Here is a 19,192-nt window from a genome sequence, read left to right as displayed (position 1 = left end):
ATTACACAGTTCTTGTGTCCTCAGTCTTTTGCGATGGCACGTCTGAATAAAATCTTCTCAGTTTACAAATTGCATTGTTTCAAATGAAACACTCAAGCTTTCGATCCCTTTCTCCACCATTGGTGTTTCGAGTAATAAACCACTGACTGCTGGAGGTGGTATGGTTTTCCACTTAATAGGAATGATTACAGCATTTGCAACTAATCAGAAAGCACCGAACTGGTGTGTGTGTGTGTGTGTGTGTGTGTGTGTGTGTGTGTGTGTGTGTGTGTGTGTAAGGAAGGCAAATTGTGCATCTTCAGGCTACAAGCATCGAGCATCCGTCTCTACCTTCTTCTGAAGTCCAAAGCCTGTCTTACACCCTACTAAGTCTGCATTAAAATAGTTACTGTTTATTCAAATCTTGATGACCTCCTTTATAACAGAATCACAATATGTTGACAAGTGAGACAAGGCTGTCATCTTTTCAAATTGTATGTTATGTCTGCTGTATGTGCACCAAAGATCATAAATTTATTTCTATCTGCATTGACAAAACCTGTGACTGATTAAAACTTGTGTATTGGAGCATGACTGTTATGTGGGCCTAGGGAAACAGATCAGCAATAGCCAAACACCATTTGGATTGTGGCTGACCTATTAATTTTCAAGAAGCCTGTGTGCTTGTTCCACAACCATAGGTAGAGCAGTAGAAAATTACAGAGGATATTGGATGATTAACTGCCCCAACAGTGTGAATGGGGAGGATCGTTAAAAGGTGCCAATGTCCTGGCTGCCAGCAGTCCCAGTCCAATGTGCCATGTGCGTTTGCAAGTCAGCAGCTCTTCAAGACCTAGGTTAAATAGTGTAAGCAAACATTCACAAGAGAACTGCCATGCAGCACTGACATATTGCCATAAGAAAACATTGCTCCTGAACCGCAGATTCACTGCTGCCTGTCACATATCTGATAGAATAGAATAGGCAGTAAGCAACCCAACCCCCACCCTCCTCCTCACCTCTCACACCTGCCCCATCCACAGGCATCTTGACTTTGGACTGTCTGTTGACATTGCAGAATAATGAAGTCAGTTGTTACATGACAATTGAAACAGGGCAGTACATAGGGAAGAGGACTACGACTCAAATTTCTTTTTTGAAAAGAGAAAAATGGGCTGTGTTAAAGTAGGGTGATGCTTGTTAACATTTACTTTTGTGCATTGTGTCTCTACAGCAGGTTATCTGTAATCATCTTAATCCCTTTCTCCACATTTAAAATTCTACTGGAAACTACTCGTCTCATTAAAACTTGTTGCTGTGAAAGTACACAGTAATATACAAATTGTAACTGAGTAATGTGAGTGGAAAAACAGTGGTTTATTTGAAAGCAGCAACTTGTTTGCAGATTGAAATTTGAAGCACATGTGAAGTTCACATAAAGGTGTTTATTAAAAATATGAAAATCCAACATTGTTCATAACAATAAAATTACAAGGAGATATAATGGTTGCCTAGTACTGCCAACAAATGTTTAGAAGCAGACAAGACTACTAGTTTTAGGAACAGTTAATTCCTTTCTCAAGGACAAAAGAATAATAGGCAGTTGGAGTTTGTGAAAGAGAGGTAAGTCACTCAGGGGTTCATGTAGTGAAGTCAAGAGTAGAGAAATTAATCACAGTGGTTTGTAAAAAGAGTAAAGCAGTTATCAGTCTGAAGATTTTTAAAGCACTGTGGTGTTCATGACCGTGGCTGAGAATAGGTTTACCCAACTGGTCATAGGGGAAATAAAAGTTTAACATTTTGGCACACAAATGCAGTTGCTAATAACTACCTCTCTGTGCTAATGAACTTAATGGCCTGTAGCTCATCCCTGAAGGTTCTCCTGCATTATGAAATATACAGTTTACTGTCTGAGTCCACAGTGGTTAATTATTCATCTCTTTTAATTAAAAATAATAATAACTGTGACTTTATTCTTTGATTTATTTTGTGCAATATACGCCTTTCTTTTGTACAGGAACAGAATCAGTTGATTATAACTCATCTGCTGGTTCCTAAGCAGACTGGTACACCAGATTCATGCACTACACAGAATGAGGAAGAAATATTTGACTATCAAGACCAGCATGATTTAATTACATTAGGTTGGATTCATGTAAGTCATATTCCTTTTATAATTTCACTTATGTCACTAACTGATGATTTATTGTTTTATCAGTGTATTAATTCTGAAGATAATAGGCATTAATTTGTTAAGAGGAATCAGACAGCAACATAAAGAAAAGAATGATTTTTAATAATGGACATGTAATAAAATGTAAAATAATGGACATGTATTAAAATTGCTGTAAAGAAGCAGGGCAGGGGTTGGCCGTATATCCTGAATTATGAGAAAAGTTTCTGTGTTCGGTGGTATAAATGCAGCTTTATTTTTTGGATAGCTCTTTCTGTTCTTTACAGAAATTTTTTAACAGTGTGTAATACTTTGTGAAATATGTGTAATTATAATCATTACTGTGTGAACTTTCTATGTAGCACTGGTATATCACTTGTTGACAAAATGCTTTTTATATAAAATAGAATGTAAGCTCTATAATTTGTTCATATGATCATTATTACTGCTGTTCTGTGTTATTGTTGAACATTCGGACCTCACTTTTCATGTATTTGTTTACTTATGTTTTAGATTGTAAGCCTCATGACTACTTAAATATGGTTATTACTGTAATAATCTGACATGTTCTACACCCTAGTGATACATATATATCAAGGATCCATGAAATTCAAAAATAAATAAAGATATAGCAACAAATATACTCAGTTTTTGAAAATATATTGTAATTGGATAGATAAAAAAAGTCTACTAACCATTTGGTGCCAGGAGAACACACATATTAAGGTATTGAAACTTACAAGCTTTTGGAGCCAATGGGTCCTTAGGGTTGAAGGGAAAGGAAGGGGGTGAAGGAAAATGACTGGTGAGGTTCAGGAAATGGGGAGAGTTGGAAAGGTTGCACAGAACTGTGGATTGGGGGTCGGGATGAGAAAGAGTGACTGACTGGCTGGGGACTGCAGTGGATGAGATTTGAAAACCTGAGAGATTAAAGGTGGAAGATAAGGCAATACACAAGACAGATATTACTGACGGAATATTGTGCACGAATTAGTAAGACTGGAAAAGCTAAGTGATTTTATGTGGTAGAGGTGGGGAGTGCACAGGTCAGAAAGTAAAAGATATAGAAAACTAAAAAGGAGCGAAGAAAGGATTAGTTACTGAAAAGAAATGCGGAGGCCAGAGAAATTAATGTAAGTTATGGCCAGGTGGGTGGCAAGAACCAAAGACCTGTTGGAATGCCAGTTCCACCTGTGGCATTCTGAGAAACTCATGTCTGGCAGAAGAATCCAGATGGCACGTGTGGTGAAACAGTCATGGACGTCATGACTACATTGTTGTAGAGCATGCTGCCACTATACATCCTCTGCCCTGTCCATTCATCCTTACTGATAACTTGGTGGTAGTCATGCCAATATAAAAGTCCAAACAGAGTTCATATAACAGCTGGTACATGACTCGTGCCATTTCACAGGTGGCTCTCCCTTTGACAATATATGTTTTGCCGGCTACAGGGCTGGTGTAGGTGGTGGTAGGAGGGGCAAGTCTTAGAGCAGGGACAGTCACAGAGGTGGGAGCAATAGGACAGGGAAATGGGTGCAGAAGGAGCATGGGGTCTGAAAAGGATATCACAGAGATAGGGAGGGTGACAAAAAGGTATTCTAGGCGTGCTGGACAGACTGGGCCACATTTCAGGGCACGATTTTAGGAAGTCAAAGCCTTGTCGAAGTAGCCGATTGATCCATTCAAGGCCAAGACTATACTGAATGACAAGAGGTGTACTCCGAAGTTGTTTTTTGGAGAAATCAACAGTACCAGGATTGGTTGTGATGGCCCAGGAAGCCTGCTGTTGAACTAAGCTGGTGGGGTAATTATGTCCAGTGAAGGCTGAGGTGAGAATGTTGGTGTATAGATGTAAAGAATCTGCATCTGAACAAATATGCTTGCCTTGAATGCCAAGGCTGTATGTGAGAGACTGTTTGACATGGAAAGGATAGCAACTATCAAAATGTAAATGCTGATGTTTGTTAGTAGGTTTAATGTGACCTTAATTTTTTTGATTTCAGCATTTCTTCTCTGTAACTATTCCTTTCTTGATTTCCTTTTAGTTTTCTGTATCTTTTCTTTTCTGACATGTGCATTCCCCAGCCCCCTCCCCATCCAACCACCACTTAGCTTCCGCTCTTATTAACTAAAGCACGATGTTTTGTCAGTAACCTTTGTCTTGCTTACGACCCTATCTTCCACCACTAACCTCCCAGATTTTAAAACTTTGTCTAATTCAGTCCCCAACAATCAGTCTTTCCTTCTCATCCTGTATGGTAAGTCTTCCCAGATGTGGGGTTCTGTCAACTTTTCTGAAGTCTTCTCATATCCTAAGCCTCACAGTCCTTTTCCTTCATCCCTCTTCGTTCCCTCTTCAAATTGCTGCCAGAATTAGCCACTGTCTCCGAAAGCTTTCGAATTGCAATACTTCTATACATGCGTGTTCTAGTGATGCTGCTTGGTGAGAAGATCCATCCAGTTACAATATAAACAAAAAAAAGGAAAGCAAACCGTTACTTTCCACTATTGTTGTTCACACGTAAATATGTTTTAATATGGTTCCACTTGACTTTAATACATGTTTATCTAATTTTTACAGACACATCCTAGTCAGACAGCATTCCTCTCTAGTGTGGATCTTCACACACATTGTTCTTACCAACGTATGATGCCAGAGGCACTTGCTATTGTTTGTGCACCTAGGTACAATGAGTAAGTATAAATTCATTTTTAAATATATTACTGTGAAGTATTTAACAAACCATATAAGAAAATTATTTGGTCTTCAGTGTCATAATTACTCTACCACTGATAGCTGCAGACCTCAGACTGTTCCGAAACTAATTAGTAAACACTTTTACGTTGTGAATAATGCAAAGTTATGATCTCACATTGTATGACGACATCTGATTGTGGTATTAAATGAGGTAGTGCACATATGTATGTATAGCCTGTTGTCACAATTATGTATATGTAATGTGGCCATTATTTCTGTATGGTGTTCCTGTAATCCTGGTAAAGTTTAAACTCCTATGGTGTGGAAAGATACCAGATATTAGTGACATGGGTACTATTTTCAATAGCCGGCCGCTGTGGCCGAGCGGTTCTAGGAGCTTCAGTCTGGAACCGTGCGACTGCTACGGTCTCACGTTCAAATCCTGCCTCGGGCATGGATGTGTGTGATGTCCTTAGGTTAGTTAGGTTTAAGTAGTTCTAAGTTCTAGGGGACCGATGCCCTCAGATGTTAAGTCCCATAGAGCTCATAGCCATTTGAACCATTTTTGAACTAGTTTGAACAACACCACACACACACACACACACACACACACACACACACACACACACAGAGAGAGAGAGAGAGAGAGAGAGAGAGAGAGAGAGAGCTGTTGTGTTATGTACTAAAGACAAGTAATTTTAAATTGTATGCAACATACAACCTTCATCTTTCACATTTACCCCACTATCCTGTTCACACAACATTCCTGTGGCACAATAACCAGTCCTAACTTACTGAGCCCTCTAAAAATCAAGGAAGTGTATTGACCAATCCTGGAATGCAAAGTAGGGCCATGATTTTTCAGTGATTTTGTTGTGAAATGTGCAAATGCTTCTCAATATACTGGCAATATTGTATGCCACCATTAACCATTTATTACCATATTCTGACCTTTCAGGGTTGCTCGGAGGATCCTATTGTAAATACTTTACCCGTATTTGCCTCTGGATGACATTATATGAGTCCCATATTATTTCCTCAGAGCACCAGTTACATACCATCAGGTGGTTACAGCAGTTACTGCTGCAAGACATGGATGGTGATGTTTGCGCAGCTGCATCCAAATTTATTGGGGCCACAGGTGGCAATCACACACGTGTGGAAAAGCCCTTGTACTTGGAAAGACTCACAGAGCCCACTGCCAGAACTGGAAGAGAAATCGGACTGCAATGACTTTGCAGCAGTCTCATCAATAGAGATGTGAGATTTCATCTAATCACTGCGTTGAATCATATGCTAGCTGTCATTGAATTAAAATGGGAGAAACAGGACCCTCTGATTACACACTCAGTACAGAGCATTGTATAGGTTTAATTCAGCTTTTAGTCTCGCCAACAGTTGGCAGCACAAGCTTTGGTCACAGTGCACATGTGGGAGGCCTCTAACCATCTCTTACACTTACTTTCATTCAACTCTAAAAGCTTTTGCACTCATTCATGATTGCCAATTTTGGCCCAGTGAACTTGAATGCTGCCATAAGAATGTCACCAGCCTTGTAGCAATAACTACTCTTATCAACTGACAATGACAAACATTTGCTTCGAAGAACTATTGTGAGGCTTATTACGATTATGTTAATATCCTTGTGAGAAGTGCCAGCAAGATCATTCTATCATAATATTTGCCAGCCCTGTCACTTAAGAGAACTTATGCACTAAAAGAAGTCCTACCTGGGAGATGACACACGTTACCTATATTATCTATCAAATTTGTAGTGCATTTTAATTTCGAGCCATTTCTTAGGTGTCAAATATTTTGCCAGTGCCAGCAAAGTGATGAAATGGTTGCAGGACACTTTCTGTCACCATGAACTTGAGAAAATCATATTACAGTATTTTAAGCCATTTAGCAATTGATTGGTGCTTAAACTAGATTGAAGTTGTTACTAAGATTTAGGACAATGTTCTTTCTCTGAGCTGACTGACTAACGAAACCACATACATACACACAGTCAGCCTGCGACACCAGGACAATGTATCACACTAGGACAATGTAGTTTTACATATGTGAGGTTTTGTTAATCAATTAGTTCCGAGGAAGCACTTTGTCCAGAAGCCTCAATGATTCCATTCATGTGTATGTTCCTATTTGAAAGGTCAACATCTTGACTATTGGTGCATCATTGTCTCTCTCTCTCTCTCTCTCTCTCTCTCTCTCTCTCTCTCTCACACACACACACACACACACACAAAATTAGTAATTTGGGCATGTTTTCTAATTTGTCTTACCAGTGTCTTCTTTTTGTTACTTGATGATCTTATGCATTGTATTAATAATTTATGTTTACCATATGTCACTAATAGTATGGAAATGATCTTTATTTCAGAAATGGATTCTTTATGCTAACACCAAATTATGGTCTAGACTTCATAGCAAACTGCAGGCAGACAGGATTCCACCCTCATCCCACTGAACCACCACTATTTACTGTAAGTTACTTCCTCTCATTTTTCTGCTATGAATAAGTTTCTTGTAGATAAAGAATATAATTAGAACAAAACACTTCACATTTTTGCTGCTACCAAGAGATAATGAAGTATTCCCTAGCAAGCATTTTATTGACACAGATTAATTTATCAAATACGAGTCTTTTGTTTCAACAACAGACAAACACACTTGCTTCCAGAAATTAAGCATAATCAGGAAAAGAGAAGAGTAGAAAGAAAAGGGAAAACAGTTACTGAAAACAGTAAATATTCTTACGTATGGGAATTATGCAGTTTGTATAGGAAAGGGTGTCTGATTCAGAAATCAAAGTGTGTTAAGTTTTGACTTTTTAGAAAGTTATCATTTCATGATTTTAATATATTAGTATGTAACTCATCAAAAGGATATGTACAGCACTTCAATAAAAGTGCAACTGAATGTGCCAGAGGAGGCACTCATAACATGAATTGCTTCATAGTTGTGACTGCCCTTGGTGGCCTATTCAGTTGTTCTTTTTCCAAAGTGTTGCATGCGGTGTGATCAAAAATATGATGGATGAAATTTTTTTAGCATCATCTGCTGATGCTACAATCATTTATGTTATTTGTCTGATACCCTGATACATTGGAACAGGTAGCGTCTATGTCAGTCAGCATTCAGAGATGCTGAAATGAGGTTGTATTTACTGTGTCTGTAACACATCATGGATTTTAAACAGTGTGCAGCATGTATTTCGAACAACGCATGAACATTAAGCTCTGTTTCAAGTCTCAAAAAAGTGCCAAAGAAACACACGAAATGTTGAAATTGGTGCATGGTGATAATGCAGTAACTCTTAAGGCTGTTTATAATTCATATGAACAATTTTAAAGTGGGAATCAGTCAGTAGAAGATGAGCAACATTCAGAACGTCCATGAACCTAGATGCAAAAAAAGTGGCAAAAATTGTTCGTTCAAACAGGCAATTAACTATTTGAGGACTTACTAAAGAACTTAGCATCTTATATGGATCTGTGCAAAGCATTTTACTAGGTAATTTGCAAACGAGACAAGTGATCGCAAAATTTGTACCCAGACTTTTGAGTGATGAACAGAAGGAAAATCATGTGCCAGTTTGCATGTAATTGAAGGATCATTTTCATTCATATATGGACTTCATATCCAAACTGTAACTGGAGATGAAACTGGGGTTTGTTGGTGTGACCTTGAGATGAATATCCAGAGTTTCCAATTGAAAACGAATGAATCTCCTCACCCTAAAAAGGCACGTCAGTCAAAATAGGATATCAGTCATACTCATTGTTTTTTTCCGATATTGAGAGCATAGTGCGCTCAGAGTTTGTTCCAAGGTGAACAACTGTAAATGCCCAGTTTTATAGGAGTGTACTGCAATGTTTGCAAAATTATGTATGAAGAAAAATACCAGAAAAATTGGGCCAATAGCTTTCTTGTTCATCACTACAACATGCCGTGCCGCACCTTGTTTTTGATTCATGAGCTTTTGGCCAGAAAAATGTTCCGGTGTGTCTACATCCACCTTACCCAAACTTAGTACAGTGCAACTTCTGGCTCTCCTCAAAAATTAAAACTATGCTTAAAGGAAAATGTTTTGTCACCATTCCCCGACATTGAGAGGGCCACGGTGTAACAGCTGAATGCCCTTCCAATAGAAACCTTCCAGAAATGCTTCCAGTTATGGATTCAGCATGGTGATAAGTGCATTGTTAGCTGAGGACAGTACTTTGAAGGAGAGTAAATCAAATTCCATGTAAACTTGTTACTTTGTTGCTAATAAAATCATTCACCGTATATTTTGATCACATCACGTATGCAGCCTTGTGATGAGTTACTGTTTAACCTATTCATATCATCTGATGATGACGACTGTCTAAAAAAAAACTGTTAATGACACAAATCATATGATTGGAGGCTGTTAAGATATTATAATAAAAGATTAGAACATTTTTATAGTGTGGATGATCCTCAGTAGCCTCTATCAAAGTCATGTGTGGAGTGTTGTCTCAAAAGCCTTGAATATGTGACAAAATATCATTTGAACCTTTGGTGACAATTCTAATATACAACAAATGTTCATTCTTGCCAGTATAAAATTGATAAAAAGTACCATTTCATGAGACCATCATCTGGCGCCATGTACTAACCGTTGTATGCCAAGCTTACAGCTGTTTCAGGAGTTGCAGTTTCCTTACAAGCTGTATATAAGAGGTTCAAAGTTGTTGGTCTGTATGCCAAACATCCAACACTGTTACTCTGTCCCACTTGTGAGAGTGCAGAGTAGAATCTGATTATTGTAGAGTAAGCATCATCTGAGATTAGACCATGAGTCAGTGGAAAGATGTGCACTTCACTGGTGAAATCCCTTTCAGTTTGCAGAACAGTTCCAATCACACATTTGTCTAGTAGGAAAGTGGTAGTAAAATCACTAAAACATTATGGAAAGAGACCAATTTTTTGTTGGCTGTGGATGGATGTGGTTGAATGAGCTTACATACTGTGAGGGATTCTGTCGGTGACCAGAAGTGCAGAGATGAAGTATTGTAGCCACGCACTTGACACGTTGAGGTCTGTTGCTCCATTCTTTCTCTTCATGGACACGAATGCTTGTCCATATGAACCTGCTGTGGTGAATGAATTTTATTTTTTCCATGACAATATATCACATGGAACTGACCAGTGAGGTCATTGGATCTGAATAAAGCATATCTTGGAAGTTGAACTGCACATCTGAGTTAATATCAAGGATTCTTGTGGGCTGTGCGCAGCTGCTTCTCGGGGATGGGACTGATTTCCAGTGGAGACTGATTCATTGTGTGTTCATTGGGGGTAATCATACACATGGTTGACATTTTTGTTATTACACAAGAGATTTTCTGTGTTCATCGCTTTAAAAAAAAATTGTGTATTTGGCTTTACCCTTTATAATTATTTGTATAGGACCCTATGCTGTGCCAGGTATCTTGTTAATGAGGTCCACATTGTTCTGTAGCCTGTTTGACATCATGTCCAGAAGTACACTCTTGTTTCTTGATTGTACTCAACTTTTGGGCACTGTTGTACTATGTTGTAGCTGTTGGAACACCACTGGACCAAGTATGAAGCTAAGTGAGTTGATCTCCAGATGGATTATGGCAACTAAATCAGTTTGGAGTCAGATCAGTCTTTGGATTTTAATTAATTACTCATTGCAGGTTATACACACATTATCACAAAATTAGTTATGTAAAATGTTTAATAGTTAACCTAACATATTTACCAGTGAGCCATGAAATTCTTGATGTTTCTTGACAAAGAAATGAGACAGTCAAAATGAATAGGCTTGGAGACTGCTAATACACTCATTTCAAAATGCTTCTGACACTGGGGAAAATATGAACGTACACATCATATGCTTGGGAGGTGTTCAGAAAAACATGTTACTTATGAACGATGCTTCATGTAAAGCATTGTAGTAAATCGCAATTTCTTAAATGTTGGTTGATTCTGTTACTGTGTTGGTAGAACTTTCTTCAGAGCAGATGCAACAATGCTGATGATGCCCTGAACATGACTTTAAAGCCCAAACTGTATTACAGTATTTTCAAAGTTTTTGTTCCATTGACCTATCATTGTGCTAATATTTAAGTTCCTTGTTTTATCCAGGAATTTCTGTTATTGGCATATATTATGCCAAATTGCTTTCCAGCACTTTTTAACATTTGCACATACTTTTGTTGAGTCTTTTACAGTTACTTGTGCATACGGCTTTGTTTTTGTTTCTTCAAAATCATCATTGATAGATTGTTGACACTTCTTGCCACTTTTTATATAAATTTTCCAAATTATTTTGACAGTATTTGTGTCATGACTTGTTGATAATCTTAGGTCAGAAAACACTTTCCTTCCAAAAACCTGTCTGCAGTATCCACAGACTATAGTTTAATTGCCTCTACAATTATTAATAGCTATTTTTTCCCTCATGTTTTCTGTCGGTGAGATTTTGTTTCATTTACATTTCTATCTTTTGTACTTTATTCTGTGAATGTCTTAAGACTCCAGTTGTAATGTACAGCTAAGTCTTCTGGTGGCAGTCAGCACATTGCAACATCTTAAGCAGTCAAAACACTGCTACGTACTCTATGGCGAGTGATCAAATTAGAATATGACTCAGGCCAGTAACTGGGATGGTTTGGGATGGATCACTAACTGTGGCACAATAAAAGATTTTTTATGCTCACTCAGTTAATACTTGGCAGAAATCAAATCTGCATTTGAATCGGACTTCCTTAACTCTTGTGCAGAAAGGTGTGCATTATACTGCTGCATCCATTTTCAAGTAGCTACCACTCAAATTCAAAAATCTTAGCAGTAATCCATGCACTTTCAAATCGAAACTGAAGTTTCCTCATGGGTCACCCCCTTCTATTCTGTCGAGGAGTTCCTCGATAAATTAAGCTGATTCTTGTTGTATTGATGATTGCGTTTACTTAAACTTGTGGATTGACTTTTTTCAGTTCATAAACATTTTATTTTTATCTGTTATTACTTTTATGTTGTAATTTTCTGTACTGACATGTTCCATGACCTTGGAGATTTGCTCCTCAATTTGCTCGTACGGAACTTGACATGTAAATAAATAAATAAACAGTCAGTGACATCAGCCAGTTTGCGTGTTTCTACATGAGCAACCACTTAGTTGCTTTATGGTCATTTGCAAAGATGACTCACTGATGTGTTCATCGTGTGTGTAGGTGGCGGCTTGCCTATCAGTGTTGAAAGAAGATTGTAATATGAATGTTGATATGTTATTCCTTGTCAATCATGTCTGTGTTGCTGCTGTTTGTGTAGATGCTGCGCCACATTCATCACTTACCAGTTTGGAAAATTATTCTCCTCAGGATGTTTTGGCTTCTAGGACAGTTTTGCTTTTCTAAGAATGAACAGACAGAAAAGCAAAAGACGTCGTAGTAACTTTCCAGACTACTGCCTATGTGAGCTGAGTTTGTAAAACATGAAATTGAGGATCTATTTATATATTGGTGATAACATCTGGTTATATTTAATTGTTATTTTGTACATTTTGTGAAGATAAGGATCTTATTACACACAGTGAGAAGTGTGCTAGTCATTAGAGCCATATGATTTCTGAAATCTGTAGTATAACAATTGCCTGGCAGATTAAAACTGTGTACCCGACCGAGACTCGAACTCGGGACCTTTGCCTTTCGCGGGCAGGTGCTCTACCAACTGAGCTACCGAAGCACGACTCACGCCCGGTACTCACAGCTTTACTTCTGCCAGTATCTCGTCTCCCACCTTTGATTGTATTGTTTATTGAAATTTCCACGATATGACAAAGTTTTTGATTATTGATTTATTTTGCACTATCGTGGTTTTTTGGGTGATCGGAAAATGTTTTAACTTGAGATTTACATTAACAATATATTTGGCTATAATGTATTAAAATTTCATTAACCTCGTACAAATACATTGTAAGCCATATATTTTTAAAGTGAACGTTTTCTTCCGAAGACGCCTAAAATCGCAAAATCCTTACTACAATAAGGAAAAAATATATAAATTTGACTGTAAGACCAAAGTGCTGCATATAGCCTTACGCAGAATAAAACAAGGAAAATATTGGTGTATCACATTTTGCGATACGTTTATCGGTTCGCTCGTAATTAAAGCGTGAATTCGAGTGTCCATAATAAAAAATCCTATAGTAAGAGGAGTCGTCAGGAACCTAATCTGACCAGTTTAAAGAAATAAAAATAAAATAAAAACAAATGATGTATACATAACATAATTATGTAATATACATACCGGTATTTCTACGAAGAACAATATCCAGTAGAGATGAACTCCGATGCAGAGGCGCTGAGTCAAGCAGGTCGAGCTGCGAGCTGTATTACTGCGTGAGCTAAGACCGCAGAGACCAGAGTGACACCTGAGTTGCTTTGCTCAACGCTCTGGCTAGAGTCGAGAATGGTTGGGTGAGTGTTGAGCGGGCGAGTTCTGAGGGTGGGGGGAGCGGTGAACAGTCATCAGTCACCCGCTCCGAGACAAATCGTCCGTTCTCTTGCGAGTAGATTGTTACAAGTAGTTCTTATGTTCTCCGCTAGGAGGCTCTCTGTCCTGTTGCTCACATCAACTGCCCAGAGGGCAGGACGTGCGACTGAAACGATCGCTGACGGAGTGCGATGCTAAGTTAAGGTGCGCCAGACACTGCACGCGGCAGAGGAAGCACAGAGACGGCACGGCAGATGTGAAACACAAAATCCAATGGGGCACTGCACAATGCAGGCAGCCAAGGCAGAAGCAGGGCAGAGGCCGGCGCTGGCTGTGTTGTGTGGCGTGCAGTGTGCTCTGACCAGCAGAGGCCCCGCTAATCTGCTCCAACTCTCTCTCTCTCTCTCTCTCTCTCTCTCTCTCTCTCTCTGCTGTGGGAAACGTTTGGAGCTACCGTTCTTTTTTTCTGAATCACTGATTGTTCACTCCTTTGAAAGTTTCAACTCTATGAATCAGTTCAGGAGCGGATCCCCCATCTCTAATTAGGACGTTTGGATCCTCAGTTTTTCATTTCTTGAGATGAGGCTTGGTTCAATCTGTCAGAATATGTGAACTCACAGACCATGTGCCATTAAGCATCAGAAAACCCTGTCAGTATTCTGAAGAGCTGTTGCATAATCTCAGGATTGATGCTTCGTGCACATTGCCCAGTCTCCGCATCGTAACACAGTGCTTTTGACAAACTGTTATTGCTAATCAGTATGTCCAGAAACTGCTTAATTCTTATGTGAAGCAACTCTCAGAAGATGAAAGACTGTAGGGATTTTAGCAAGGTGGAGGAGCAGCACGTGCCACCTTGACAGCCTCGAGACAGTGCATGAGGTATTTAGTGAAGAGAAGACAATCAGCAGAGGCAATGCAGTCTCTTAGCCACCTATTTTTACATGTGGGACAAAATACTCAAATAATTGTCACACATTGGAAGAGCTACAGCAGCACATTGAAAGTGCTATTACTGTTGTCCCTCAGGCAAAGCTGCTATGCATCTCTCTCTCTCTCTCTCTCTCTCTCTCTCTCTCTCTCTCAGCTTGATAATTTGAGTGAGGCACTGCATCAGTGTCATTGGTTTTAAGAGTATATGTAGATGTCGAGAAGAATGGAAATTTAAAAAAAAAATGTATGTTAAGATAGTGACCAAAGAAACATATGGAAACTGAGTATGATGGTAAATCAAATATAAACTGGATTTTACTTTAAAAATATTAATTGAAAAATTAAAGACAACTATAATTTATTTTTCTGCATAGTTTCCTCCTTTAGAAATACATTTTGCCCGGGGAGAAGGAAGATTTTTTTAGAATGAGATTTTCACTCTGCAGCGGAGTGTGCGCTGATATGAAACTTCCTGGCAGATTAAAACTGTGTGCCCGACCGAGACTCGAACTCGGGACCTTTGCCTTTCGCGGGCAAGTGCTCTACCATCTGAGCTACCGAAGCACGACTCACGCCCGGTCCTCACAGCTTTACTTCTGCCAGTACCTCGTCTCCTACCTTCCAAACTTGGTAGGAGTGCTAGTTCTGCAAGGTTCGCAGAAGAGCTTCTGTAAAGTTTGGAAGGTAGGAGACAAGGTACTGGCAGAAGTAAAGCTGTGAGGACCGGGCGTGAGTCGTGCTTCTGTAGCTCAGATGGTAGAGCACTTGCCCGCGAAAGGCAAAGGTCCCGAGTTCGAGTCTCGGTCGGGCACACAGTTTTAATCTGCCAGGAAGTTTCAAGATTTTTTTTTTTTTTTTTTTATCTCAGCATTGAACAGTCAAACTGGTTGTGTCAGTGTGTCTGTAGCCAATTGCCCTCAAATCGCTCAATGCCTTGGTCATCTCCAAATCGTTACCTTCCTAGAAATCCTTTAAGCAGCCCAAACAAATGAAAATTGCAGGGCAGTAGGTCCAGGTTTTAAAAAGGGTGATCAATTTTTGTCCAGTGAATTTCTTCATGTTTTGAGACCATTAGACATGCAGTGTGGGATCTGGCAATGTCATGAAGAAGGATGGCCTCTCAGATTGGGTGGTCTCATGTTTTGTGGCAGTATGCAGCTCTCACCTGGTTCAACAGCTCGCAGTTGTAAGCAGCTTTGATTGTACTATGTTCGTATGAATTACCAGAATGCCTTGCCAGTCAAAGAAAACAGTTGAAAGAACCTTGCCAGCTGATAGTTGAGTCTTGGCTTTTGATGTGTCTGTCTGTCTCCCGTTTCCTCTGCCACTCTGTACCGGGTTGTTTTGACTCAGGAATAGTGTATTGGTGGAATCACATTTCATCATAGGTGACAATCTGACAGACCTCAAAATGTCTCAACTCGATGAACTGTGGTCAAAAGCTGAGAGACTCATCTGGCACAAACTTTACAGAACTTCAGGTCATTTGTGATGATGGTTTGACAGGTCTCATAACTTATTTCGACCTATCCTGCTATTGCAGATACATTCACCAAATGATTTTCTTCAAGAATGTCTCAAACAACATGAATGTTTTCATCTGTAATGCTGGTGAGAGGACAGGGATCATGTTCCATCGCTTGAACTGCTTCATGAGCAAGAAATTATATAATTATGTGTCGCACAATGGAGGGGTGCACCTGTTGCTCTGACATTGTGAGTCCTACTGACAAACTGGTCAAGTGTGGAATGGCTGGCTCTTCCCACTCCTAATGAGACCTTCACCCTCCCCCCCCCCCCCCCCCACTCCTTCCCCCAAAATCATACTAGAAGTGTGCTCAGGAACAAAAATCTCATTTATATATTTATTTACTATTGTAATAAGACAGAATTGCCTATGTGTTGCAGTGTAGATGATCTGCTAGAAGCCACAGGGTGCACTTACTTTTAGAAAGAACTTTTATAATACTTTCTATTTTCTTACTTCTGAGCTCAAAGAATGGCTCCGTCAGAGCTGTGAAAATCTGTTTATTTCTGTTTATATAGTTATGATGTCTTCTATTGTTTGACAGTACTGTTTCATTCTTCGTAAAACACATACACATTATAGTTATTGGCTGTGAGACATACATTTTATTTCTTATTTGTACCAGTTAAATTACTTTAGATGTTTCTAGGTAATTGCTCAATCTTCATTTTAATGTATGTACACTATACGTGAAATTTACATGTCTTTATTTATTTTTTTTTTTAAGACGGCAGAACATTCCAGACTGGATAATAGAGCCTGTATAGAGGTTGTCGACCTGAGAAGATGAATGTGATGGCAAATGAAGACTGATATCACGTGATATTCATAAATTTATAACAATTTTACGGGCTACCTCATCCTGTCTGCCTTTGGAAAGTTAAAAGTTGCTGGGCTTTTTACATGGTCTTGTTAGCTATTCATTTCATCATTCACAAATATATTTTTTATGACTTTCATTTTAATGAAAAGACTGCAAATATCATACAGTTATTGTTTGTGGTTTTATCAGGAAATTATTGCTTGTGATAATGCTTGTGATATTTGAAGAGCTATAAATCAGTGGTGAAGCATGTGTCTATTATACAAAGGTAGCAAGAGATTGCATTAAAGTGCACACTCCGTATGCTTATCGTCAACAGATGTGCTGTGTAGAGAGGATCAGTAAAATCTGTTACTGGTATAATGTACTTGTTTTGCGTTAGGTTGTGCTTTCCTAAGGTTACCATGCCCCAAACGGAAAAAAAAATCATGGATATGTATCATGAAAGAAGCAAAAAATTATAAAAAATAATGGAAAAATTTTGTAGTTGTATGCATTGCAGTCCTAACGTACAACATACAACCACAAAAACTACAACTTACATAGCACAGTTTTATAATGTTCCTGGTATGGTGTGACTACCTTTATAACAGTTAACTTTGATAAAGTTCCTGCTTCAGCTACACTGAGTTACACGTGTGGCCCAAGTGGATGTAGTGAGGATATTTGTGAAACGGTCACATTGTGTAAGAAAGACCAGAATCACGATCAGTTTTCATAAATCTTTGTATAACTGATTGGTAATTATGATAGTTTTGTTTGCGATGCGTGTAAGGCACATTACTGAAAAACAGACTATACTATAATTTATACTACAGTTCAGTTCACAGTGGTACAGTATGTGAACAGGTAACAAATGAATTAGGAAGCTGAAGACATGACTTCTTTAAGATAATTGTATCCATAGGGCACAAACGTAAAAGATACAATCTGTAAATGTGCAGTTGCACTAATAATTGTGATTATTTGTGGCTGGTACACTGATAGTATATTTTCAACTAATATCAATTTACATTTCATATTGGGCTTCACTTGTTATTCTGTGCCGGCCACTGTGGCCGAGCGGTTATAGGCGCTTCAGTCTGGAACCGCGCGACCTCTATGGTTGCAGGTTTGAATCCTGCCTCGGGCATGGATGTGTGTGATGTCCTTAGGTTGGTTAGGTTTAAGTTGTTCGAAGTTCTAGGGGACTGGTGACCTCAGATGTCAAGTCCCGTAGTGCTCAGAGCCATTTGAACCATTTTTGTTATTCTGTGGACCTGTTGATGATGGTCTTTATATATGTTTGTATTCAAGCAGGTTACGAGGGGAAACCGAGACTTTATTTCTGGTGCATTTACAAAATAATTCAATTGATCTCATGGAGTTCAGTGTAATTAGTCATGACATTTTTATTGTTTACTGGATCTGAGGTGAAATACAGCAGAACTTGGTTATCAATACTGAGCCATATGTGCAGTATTATTGTGTCATGATTGTTTGCTTGTGTTAACAAAACCTAGCAAGTTGCATACACTAAACACAATCAGTAGCTTTGTAGTGCAATGTCTGCAAACTGGTTCACATCACACAATCATATCTGTAAATAGAACAGTGCAGTAATTAAGTGCCAACTAAACAATTGCAACAATTACTGCATGGGGCTAAAACATTGTAAAGTATGTTCCTAATGAGAGAGGAGCAGAATCTATAAATTTAGAATATTAGGCTACAATTCAGCCTCTATGCCAGTGGTCGTCAAACTGTGGCCCATGAGTCACATGTGGCCCAAATCAAGTACTCATATGGCCTGCAGTTCTCAGCCGTATTTTATAATAATATGCATACACTAATTAACAACTGAATCTAAAAACTTCAACTAACATTAAGAGGTTCTTAGAGTAATTTAACCGCTTGGTAACAAACAAAATTACTTACAGAGACAGTAATATTTTAAGATGTGCTTACTGTAATTGACTTGGCATGGCCACTGCATGATTGGAGGATGAGAGGGGGAATATATTACTATTTGTGTTCCAGTACTAACAATTCATGGGTGTATGCAACTCATACTGATCAGCGGCTATGGTATAAATTTTGAGATGGAAGTTACATGGACTTGTGAATGTGTGTTACAGAATGGTCATCTTATTATGTGATACCCAAAGTATACATACGAGTACTGTTATCAAGCAAAGGGATTCACAGACATAATAAAACCAACAGTGCTTCATCATGGAACTGTAGTATCACAACTGTTAGGTTGCTGAGGCTGGCTGCAATCTGGACCACATCACAGTGAACATGAAGCTTATTCCGAATGGTGCCAACTTTTAACAAGCAGTACGTGGAGGGCCGGTGGCCAGCTTGTCGTGACCTTACTTTAGCTAGTCTGTTGGGGGCTCATGACATACTAATTGATGTAGGTTACCAGTTAATAATAAAATCAGTACATATGCAACCTTAGATGCTGCCTCACATCAGTATTGTCTCTTGAACCAAAAGTTTGACAACAACAGCTTTAATCCATCATTAGGACAGCAGTAAAATGGCATAAACAGTACAATCATTTCAGTAAAA

At 38.8% G+C, this 19,192-nt stretch overlaps 1 protein-coding gene across 2 annotated transcripts in view; it reads left to right on the top strand.

The window, feature by feature from the left end:
- The window catches only part of LOC126241855 (STAM-binding protein-like A), a 62,856-nt gene extending 45,860 nt beyond the window's left edge, over positions 1–16,996 (top strand). For both annotated transcript variants that reach the window (XM_049948042.1, XM_049948041.1), the window contains 4 exons: positions 1,997–2,134; positions 4,737–4,849; positions 7,240–7,342; positions 16,538–16,996. In XM_049948042.1, coding sequence (XP_049803999.1) covers positions 1,997–2,134; positions 4,737–4,849; positions 7,240–7,342; positions 16,538–16,600 — 417 coding nt within the window. In that variant the 3' untranslated portion in view covers positions 16,601–16,996. The remainder of the gene's footprint in view (positions 1–1,996; positions 2,135–4,736; positions 4,850–7,239; positions 7,343–16,537) is intronic.
- Positions 16,997–19,192: the final 2,196 nt, after the last annotated feature.

This window comes from Schistocerca nitens, chromosome 1, assembly GCF_023898315.1.
Source record: "Schistocerca nitens isolate TAMUIC-IGC-003100 chromosome 1, iqSchNite1.1, whole genome shotgun sequence".
NCBI classification, from domain to species: domain Eukaryota; kingdom Metazoa; phylum Arthropoda; class Insecta; order Orthoptera; family Acrididae; genus Schistocerca; species Schistocerca nitens.
This window is presented reverse-complemented; position numbering and strand designations above follow the sequence as displayed.